The sequence below is a fragment of the Alosa pseudoharengus genome, unplaced genomic scaffold (genome assembly GCF_046254945.1).
Source record: "Alosa pseudoharengus isolate Yale_2024_CS ecotype anadromous, Long Island Sound unplaced genomic scaffold, YU_APseudo_1.1 YU_APseudo_1.1_scf_13, whole genome shotgun sequence".
Classification (NCBI taxonomy): Eukaryota; Metazoa; Chordata; class Actinopteri; order Clupeiformes; family Clupeidae; genus Alosa; species Alosa pseudoharengus.
The window spans coordinates 25,107,262-25,117,261 of record NW_027468598.1 but is presented as its reverse complement, the minus strand read 5'-3'; the positions used below and the strand labels follow the sequence as shown (position 1 = coordinate 25,117,261).

The 10,000-nt window shown below is 46.9% G+C and overlaps 1 protein-coding gene across 2 annotated transcripts in view; it reads right to left on the bottom strand.

Annotated features, from left to right (window-relative positions):
* rap1gap2a (RAP1 GTPase activating protein 2a) overlaps positions 1-10,000 on the bottom strand; it is a 72,458-nt gene that overhangs the window by 36,111 nt on the left and 26,347 nt on the right. The window contains exon 1 of one of the 2 annotated variants that reach the window (XM_076282651.1): positions 862-1,285. The exons of the other annotated variant lie outside the window; for it this stretch is intronic. Within the exon in view, the coding sequence (XP_076138766.1) occupies positions 862-1,043 (182 nt within the window). The 5' untranslated portion in view covers positions 1,044-1,285. Of the gene's footprint in view, positions 1-861; positions 1,286-10,000 lie in introns of those variants that run through there. 2 annotated transcript variants of the gene reach the window in all.

Below are 10,000 nucleotides of genomic sequence, written 5' to 3'. Positions count from 1 at the left end.
TGCTATTTTAAACAAGCTCCACAAACCCTAATAGTGCAGGCTCTGTTTTCAAGGACAGGCCTTTAAGGGCAGTCTAGTGCGGGGTAGGTCTGCACAGGCAGCAGGGGACCTCCCAGAGTCTCCACTACTGTTTGACTGACCAGACACACACACACACACACACACACACACACACACACACACACACACACACACACACACACAGCAACACTACACTGCTGGGCTGCTGTACCACTGGTGGGGTCAGCAAAACCAAGAACAGAGGACAACTTCATTTATAGCTTCTAAAAAAGCAATTTTCTGTCTCCCTCCTTTCCCTCTCTCTCTCTCTCTCTCTCTCTCTCTCTCTCTCTCTCTGTTGCAATCTATTTATTTCTCCATGTCACTCAATTTCTACCGCTCTGTTTATTTCATTGGTGCTTTCCTCCATTCATGCTTTGTCCGCTACAATACAATGCCTTACGGACTATTTGAAGGTCAGCAGGAACTCGGTTTAGTTTGTTTAGATCACACAGCAGTCTTTGCATTTCTCTGACACCCTCTTTGTGGTTGTTCAGCTTGGCTTCTCACCTTTCACTGCCAGCTCTCTCTTATCATTTAAGTGGCCATTTGTATCACTACATTACAGATACACACACACACACACACACACACACACACACACACACACACACACACACACACACACACACTGAGCAACTGAGCAACACTAAACAGTGGCCTCAAAATATCATGACCATTAAACTGACCATTACAGAACATCTTGAACATTGCGGTTACTGCAAACCCTGACCATAGCGAAAAGTTTTTTTTCTTTTTTAAAAAGAAAAAAATAGAATAAAAGAGAAAAAGTTCACCCACCACTCACTCTCCTCTCCCTCTTTCTCCCTCTCCTTCTCCCTCTCTCTCTCTCTCTCCCTCTCTCTCTCCTTCTGCCGCCGGGACTTGTGCAGGAGTCCGATGAGGATCACAGCCGCGCGGATGCCGGCTTTCTTGGACGGGCCCTTGCCCGCAGCCTGGGAGTGGGACTGGGGCTGGGACATGTTCCCTGCCGCCCCCTCCACTGCTCCTGCTGCTCTGGGTCCTGCTGCTGTAGCTGCCGCTGCTGTTGCTGTTGCTGTTGCTGTGGTGGTGGTGGTGGTAATAGTCCCTGTGGCCCTGGAGCCGGAGCCAGGAGACGCTGCTCTGCTCTCCCACAAACAACCTCACTGGCACAGTCAGAGGCACCGAGTCTGCTGTGCATCTCCTCTCCCTCACTCTCACACACTCTCCCACACACATACACACACACACACACTCTCTCTCTCTCGTCACACACACACACACTCTTTCTCTCTCCTGTGCCCTCCTTCTCTGCTCTCACTCCCTCCCACCTTCAGTTTTGATAGGCTGAGGCTAAGGCATACTCTACCTCTCTCCCCTCCTCCAGCCCCTCCTTCGCCTCCCTCTCTCTCTCCCTCCCTCTCTCTCTCTCCCTCCCTCCCTCCCCCTCTCTCTCTCCCTCCCTCCCTCCCTCTCCCTCCCTCTCTCTCCCTCCCTTTCTCTCTCCCTCCCTCTCCCTCTCTCCCTCCCTCTCTCTCTCTCCCTCCCTCTCTCTCTCTCTCTGTTTCTGTGTGGAGGGTCTGGCCAGCCTCCATTTGCCCCAGTGACAGCACCGGTGTAATTCTGTTCCACTCAAGATATTCTCCCCGAACACACACTCTCTCTTCGTCTTTTCACACTCTTTTCTTTCTCTCTCTCTCTCTCTCTCTCTCTCTCTCTCTCTATCAATTCAAGTTTTTGAATTGAAAGGTGCTTTATTGGCACGGCAAACAGTTAGACATTGGTATTGCCAAAGCAATTATTATTACAAAAAGATATCAGAACTTTCTCTCTCTCTCTCTTTCGAACATCCCCAGTCTGCCCAAACATTGACACTCTGTCATTTTACAAAGCCTCAATTACTGGAGACTGCAGTAGTGGAGACCAAAGACCTAACAGCACGATGGAGTTTCAGGGCTTCAGAGTTTCATTTCAACTTACATGAGAGGGTTTGGAAACAGACCGTCATTCATAACACCGCATCTTCAGTAAAGTGAAATTGTGCTGTGTGTGTGTGTGTGTGTGTGTGTGTGTTTGTGTGTGTGTGTGTGTGTGTGTGTGTGTGTGTGTGTGTGTATGTGGGTCTATTTTTTTCAGCCTTCAGTTTCAGCCTTCTCATTTTCTCTTTCATGATGTTTGCAGAATGATGAGTGCTCTCTCTCTCTCTCTCTCTCTCTCTCTCTCTCTCTCTCTCTCTCAACTCTGAAGTGTCTCATCTAACCTGTTCTATCTTCTGGAGTTCCAGCCTTTCTAGCCTTTCATCTTCCCCATGTTTACTTTTCAACCTGACATCAGGTGCTCACACACAAGGGCCTCCTTCTTCTCCTTCTCCTTCCCCCTCCCCACCTCGCCTCTGTCCGCCTCTCCCTCCCTCCCTCTTCTCCTCCCCCTGACCAAACCTTTGCCTTTGTCCTGGCTCCATCCATCATGTCTCATTGTGAGACTGCAGACTGACTAAGGCCCATTGGGAATCAATGGCAGCGATGTGTGAAAGTAGCGCATCGAGCCGCATCCTGTCGGACCTCTGCCAGTGGAGTGGCTGATGTTTGTCAGCCCGTGTTAGCGGGCGATGACTAGTCAAATCTGTATTTCAACAGACCTTGTACACCTTTTTTTTTAACAAATAAGTAAACACATGAATCAATAGAGAGGAGCAGAACTCCTACAGCGCTCATGTAAAAACCCAGTGGTGCTGAAAGGTGATCCCACCTTCACCAGCATCCAGTGCTGATGATCAATAGTGCGTCAGGAATGCAGACTCATGGATGTTAAACAGCGCTGGGATTTTTTACGGCTCCACTCAACCCTGGAATTAATCAAATCCCCCCAATGACTTTGCACCCCCCAAAAACAAACAAACAAACAAACAAACAAACAAATGCAAATGACTTGTCTAAAAAAGTCTCCATTCATTAGGGTGAATGGCAGAGGCAAGAAAACAAAACCAAAGGTGTTTCCGCTCAATGAATCTGCATTCCCCGGCATTCTCAAGTTGCTGCTATGCCATGGCAACGCATGCCACCGCCATCCTCCCCCTCCTCTCTCCTGAATCCCACCCAAAGGACACCTGTTCCCCCAGTAACACAAGGCTACGAGTGAAGATACTATTCCTGCCAAAACAACAACAGTCCCTTGTTACCTCCCTTGTTGTCCGAGGTTACATATTCAGAACAGAAGGAATGTTTGCATCAGACTACCACCCATGTGTCTCCATATGCAAACATTGTTCAGTCCAACAATGTCCTTGTCCACTAATTAGGGTTGCTTCATAGTCTATGAAAGGTACGCAGACACAGCTGACAATGCAAGGCTCACGCACGTATCGAAGGGCCCTCCCATAGTCTACGTAAACTAGGCGAACAATGTGCCCCCAGTGGAAACGCATTCATTTAATTTAATTCAATTTATTATACAGAAAAGGATTAAAAGTAGCTGGAGCTGTACCAAAGCAGTTACAGTTAAACGGGCCTGACTCAATTAAAAACTGGTTTACAGCAGGTTGCTGTTCTGTAGCACATAAAGGACGAAGATGACACACAGACATACAGACAGGTCACAGATCAAATCAACAATGCAATCAAGACAAGACAATAGAGGACGAGGACATCAACAGGAATACTATCCACACAACAGCTTCAAGCAGATACACACACACACACACACACACACCTCCACCCTCGTCAGCTGGGAAGTGGCAGGTAGGAATGAGAGGAACAAACAACTCCTAGCCCCTCACCTCTGCACCTCTCTCCCATCCTCAGGGAGTTTGCTGCTTAATTAGAGAAACAGGAGAGGAGAGGACAGGAGAGGAGAGGAGATGAGCGACCGCCTCATGGAGCTCTCCAGGTGTGGAGAAGACAGGGTGAGGAGTGCTGAGCCCCACCGAGCCCAGGCACACACTCACACACCGTTCAGCACACACACAGGCACATACACATAGTCACACACACACACACACACACACACACACACACGTCACAAACTCCTCCTGAAAGTACACATCATATATCAAACTGGCGTGTCTGTGTAGTACATTAGCACTACGGTACGAGGAGCTGTACCTATGCCGTCAGGCAGCCAGTGAAAGGGGAGATGCATCTGATAGCCTGGGCTGGCCCAGACTCTCTCTCTCTCTCACACACACACACACACACACACACACACACACACACACACACACACACACACACACACACACACACACACACACACACACACACACACACACACACACACACAAACACACACACACACACACACACACATGCACAGACATACAGAGGGGTGATGACTCCCCTCTCTCCACCCGGCTGTCAGTCACTTAGAAGGGGGGCAAACAGATCCTTCCTGCCAAAGCAAAGGACACTATCTCCCTTGGCTGTAGACGTGACAGGATTGGGTGGAGGTGCTGAGGGGTGTGTGGCGGGGTTGGGGATGGGGGATTTGGGGGTGAGGGAGTTCAGTGGACAAGAGGAAGTGTTCAGATTGAAGCCAGACTGAGTGACCCAAGAAGGAGGGTGATCTGGGAGATGAAGTTGCTGACTCAAGGCAGGGAGATTAGGGGTGTTATAAATGTTAGAAACCTCTGACATTGCTGTGTCTTGCCTGCCTTCTCTCTCTCTGTCTGTCTGTCTGTCTGTATGTCTCTCTCTCTCTCTCTATCTCACACAATGCACAGACACAGGCACACACACATGCACATGCACACGCACACGCACACGCACACGCACACGCACACGCACACACGCACGCACACACACACACACACACACACACACACTCACAAACATACACACTTTCTAAGTGATAAGACTGAGACTACAGGGGTTTTCTAAATCCTCTGCCCAGCAACTGTAGACCTATTAAGCCTTTAACACAACCTTACACAGTAACACACATACATACAGACACACACAAACACAACACAAAACAAGCAGACAATCGTTTACAGTACGAACTTGAGGAAAGGCTGTGTCATTGTGCCAGGGTCCTAGTGGGGGTGAATGGGATTAGAGCGCTAAATGAATTATGATGAGCCATTTGTACTGTTCCTGTCTCACACTCACACAGCATGGCAAAGTAGAGAGCTCACCGAGACACCGAATATGAGCAGAATAAAAATGATGAATGAATATGAATGTGAATATGTTGTTCTGTAGGAGATGCTCGTCTCTATTTCTTTCCCTGTATCTCTCTCTCTCCCTTACCCTCACACTCTCCCCCCACCCCCCCCACACACGTCTAATTTCACTTCCCCTATGAAACCCTGCATATAGATTGCACATTGAACTTCAAACCATACATTAACTTCACTGTCACCACAAGTCTACACAACACCACTGGCTGGTATGGAGAGAGTCACAGAGGGAAGGTGACTGTGGGTTGTGTTCCCTTGGCAGAGTTAATGCCAAACTAAACACTGCATCTAGAAATAACCAGCAACGGCACGGGGCAAACATTTAGGTTTGGACCCAGGCCTGGAGTGCTCCACAAGTACTAGAGTATAATAAGGCCAGTGGGTGTAGAGTATGCGACACACACACACACACAAACACACACACACACACATACATACACAAACACACACACACACACATACATACACAAACATGCACACACGCACATACACACACACAAACACACACACACAAACACACACACACACACACACACACACACAAACACACACACACACACATACATACACAAACATGCACACACGCACGCACACACACACACACACACATATACACACACACACACACCGTAAATACATTACTTTGGTGTGCCATGCGGTCTGTCATTCTTTCTCTTTCTGTTGGAGGTGCTGACACGATCGCTGATGACTGAGGTTTTAAGCACTACGGCTCATGGGGCATTCTACTCTATGCTCTTCATCTTTCTGACATCATTCAATAGGCTAATAATGTTACCCTAACACTGATGTAGCCTGGAGTTGCCATAACACAAGTGAGCTCACAAGATATTGACCTGAAGTGACCGGTGAATAATGACACAAAACTAATTCTAGGCAAAGGCCAAAGGTAAAGGCCAGAGGTGCATTCAAATTCGCAAACATATGCGAACGTTTGCGAACGTTTGCAAACAGTTTTCCGTTAGCCTTGAGTTTTCGGCGAACGTTTGCTAACAATCGCAAACAGTCTGAGGAGGTAGTTCTCCGCAAACATACAGTGGAACTGGACGTGAGTTTGACGAAGGCAACATGCAATTACCGTTACAATGAAATCTTAACACCAAATCGTTCAAATGTAACTGTTCAAAGAAAACATGTTCACCACAAACGTTCGCCACAGTTTGCCAAATTTGAACGCATCTCAGGTATTCTGCAGACGCTTTTATCTATAGTGGCTTACAGAGATTTGCAATGGCTGGTTATGGAACCTTGGCCAACCAACCACATTCTAGAGACTGTGACTCTAACCATTATTGAAAAACAGGAAATCCAACAAGGCTCTATACAGGGTAATAAAAACATGATAGTTCATGGAGGATCTTTTACTGTAAATAAACAACACCAAAGCCAGACAGTTTTACTACAGCACGAGAGGTCACAGGGCACTCCACACATCCTCTAATGCACCTCTGCAACTCTCAGAGGGCAACAACCCAGCAACACTCGAGAGCAATCAAAAATAATAAAGCTGCCCATGTTTTTTTTTTTTCTCAAAGCCCCACAGAAGGTCCATCTCTTCCAACATAATCACTGACCTCATTATTACAGTCAGTGAATAAAGGACAGAGGGGGGCACGAGTGTTGACATGGCGGAGCCAGGCTTACTCACAGGCCAAGGACGGGGCGCTAGTGTCAGCCAGCCTCATGGGCTGTGAATGCTAATCCAGGGGGAAGGAGCAGGAAAGTGTGTGTGCGCTGGCTTCTACCCCACCATGAAAGGGCAGGAAGAGCTTACCACGCATTATCTGAAGGTCCGCAGCAGCGCTGGGCTCTGCATTATGCCATGTTTTGTATGCGCTGTCCTTTGTCAACAGCAATGTGAAGTGGTTGGATCGAGGAAGGGGTTGTCCGTGACAATCCCAGAGGGGGGGGGGGGCTCCTCTCTCTCTCTCTCTCTCTCTCTCTCCCCCTGAGATCTATTTCCCAGAATGCTCTCTGTTTTACTAATGGGCCGCTGGGCTGACACCATGGTGATCTGCCCAAGTGGCACACGAGTGCTCGTCACCTGACAGCGGGGCTCTGTTGTGCCAGCGCCGCGAGCTTCTTCTCATTATCCTCACCCTGCCTGCTCGCCTCTCACAGGGGGATCACCACTCCTCATGAAACACAGCACACACACACACACACACACACACACACACCTGCACAACCTCACAACACATTGTAGGCTACACATGAGAGAGGCAGCTTTTGGCTATGTGACACACACACACTCACACACACTCCACTCACAGCTCAATGTCAGGAGGGTTCACTGTGTTTCTTTTTAGAAAAAGGCAGAAAGACAGATAAAAACAGAGTGGAAGAGTGAAAGACAGAAAGAGAAAGGGAGAGAGACAAGAGGAAACATGAGTGTTTTTCTATTAGATGAGTGTGTCACATTGCCAAAAACTGCCTCTCTCATGTGTAGCCTACAATGTGTTGCAGGTGTGTGTGTGTGTGTGTGTGTGTGTGTGTGTGTGTGTGTGTGTGTGTGTGTGTGTGTGTGTGTGTGTGTGTGCGTGTGTGTATGTGCGCGTGTGTTTCTGACACACCTCCAAGGAACAGACACTGGGGAATCATGATCATTCAAAGTTCCCAGAGACATGCGGATTCACATATAGGATTTATTCTGCGAGAGTCCACTGGCTCATCGATCATGGCTGACTCCCACAGCTGTTGCTGAATCACAAATGAGGAAGTTAGAGTCCCTTCAGCCCACAGCCATTAGCGCTGTAACAGGAGCTCTATATTGCTCTCGCAAATTTCTCATCTCCTCAGGTCGCCTACGCGTCCCCTTCACCATAATGGTGGGCCAGCGTATAAGGTTACTCTCATTCAGAAAGCAGTGACCTGAACATCACCAAAAAAAAAAACAAAACGTCCACATCTGACCTGACCTTGGTGTGTGTAACGCAAATACCATTGGACACTGGGGTTGAAGCTGAAGTGCTAGACTTACCTATATATAGTTCAGTTGCTCAAAGGAAGTATGGTTCATTCATGCTACTTTCTGTCTACCTGACTACTGTTTCTTTATGTCCTGATTGAATTGGTTGTATTGCTATGGCCATCAACCTTGACCTCTGTTTCAGCCAGTGTTGCTGCCCAAAGCTACCAAAAGCTGCCCAAAGAGTTATTAAAAAACAGAGCCACTCTTAAGAAATGCCCCGCAGTAAATGACGGCTGGTAATGACATTGCACTGCTCAAAGCAGAGCCGCGAGACAGCACAGTTTGCTATTCATAAGTGACGAGACTTTATTTATCACCGGCCGAGATGAGAAAAGTTTGAGCCCGATGGAAAAGAAACTGCTTCCCCATTAGAATTATTTATAGTCTCTTTAAATGACTTCCTGGAGGGTTTGAGGGTGACACATAACTCTTGGTAGAGCCATCATCTCTATGTGTAAAGAAAACACACCCACCCACCCACCCACACACACACACACACACACACACACACACACACACACACACACACACACACACACACACACACACACACACACACACACAGACACACACGTGGGGAGGAAAAGTAACGCGATGCCTGTAATCATGTGTGAGGTGTCTGAAGCCCCAGGAGCCCGTGGTCAACAGTGTGAAAAAAACAGTCAGATGGGGACACCTATGAACTGTTCTCAGATGCTTTCTGCTAACTGCGCTGAGTTACAAATTCTGAATCTGCCTTGATCATTTTTCTACCTTGTCTTTTATTACTTTTTTACTACTTTTGCCTTTGTTTTTCTTTTTTGCTTACTAATTATTCTTTATTTTTAAATGATTTTACCTTGTGTTTTATGTTTTCTTTTTATTATGATCTTTACCTTTTGAACTATTCTTTGACTATATTGCCCTTCTATGCTTTTATTTGTTATTATTGTTTGGTTTTGTTTATGTAAAGCACATTGAATGACCTTTGTGTATGAAATGCGCTATATAAATAAACTTGACTTGACTTGACTTGACTTGAAATAAATCTCGGGTGCATTCAAATTTGGCAAATATTGGTGAATCGTTTGTGGTGAACATTTTTTTTCTAAACAGTTAAATTTGAACGATTTGGTGTTAACATTCCATTGCAATGGTCATTTTATTGTTCGTCAAGCCCAAGTCCAGTTCCACTATATGTTCGCGAAGAACTACCTCCTCAGAATGTTTGCCAAAAAACTATTTGAGACCCTTTTTGCAAACGTTCACAAATGTTCACCTATGTTTGTGAATTTGAACGCACCTCTGGTAAAGTTTAACCACCGTCCCATATTATTGCTCTTTTAATGGCAACTATATTAACCATAGTGAACAACTGTGAACAAGCAGGCTTCGTAACAATGGAATAAACTGTAAACATGCTAAGTACCCACTGTTCTCACTGTCAGTGAGCAAAGAAAGTCGTACAACAAACTGAACAAGCCAGCTTCTTTTTTAAAATGAACCGCATATTTCCTTTGAGTGCTATAAATGCATGACTATTGTCAACATACGTGAGTGGCAACTGGGGGATGAGCGGGCTAACGGCCTTCGAGATGCACCCATATACAGAATTATGTATCTGTGACTCTGTGTGTATGTGTGTTTGGTTTTACACATTCTGCCCAGAAGCATAGAGGGGGCAGCTGACTGACCGCAGTGTCACTCCATTACCCAAGTATGGTTGTTTGCCCCCCCTCCACAGAGGAAAATAGCCCAGACCACGACAGACACACACCCACCCCCACCCCAGGCAGGACAGGAGGCTGACATGC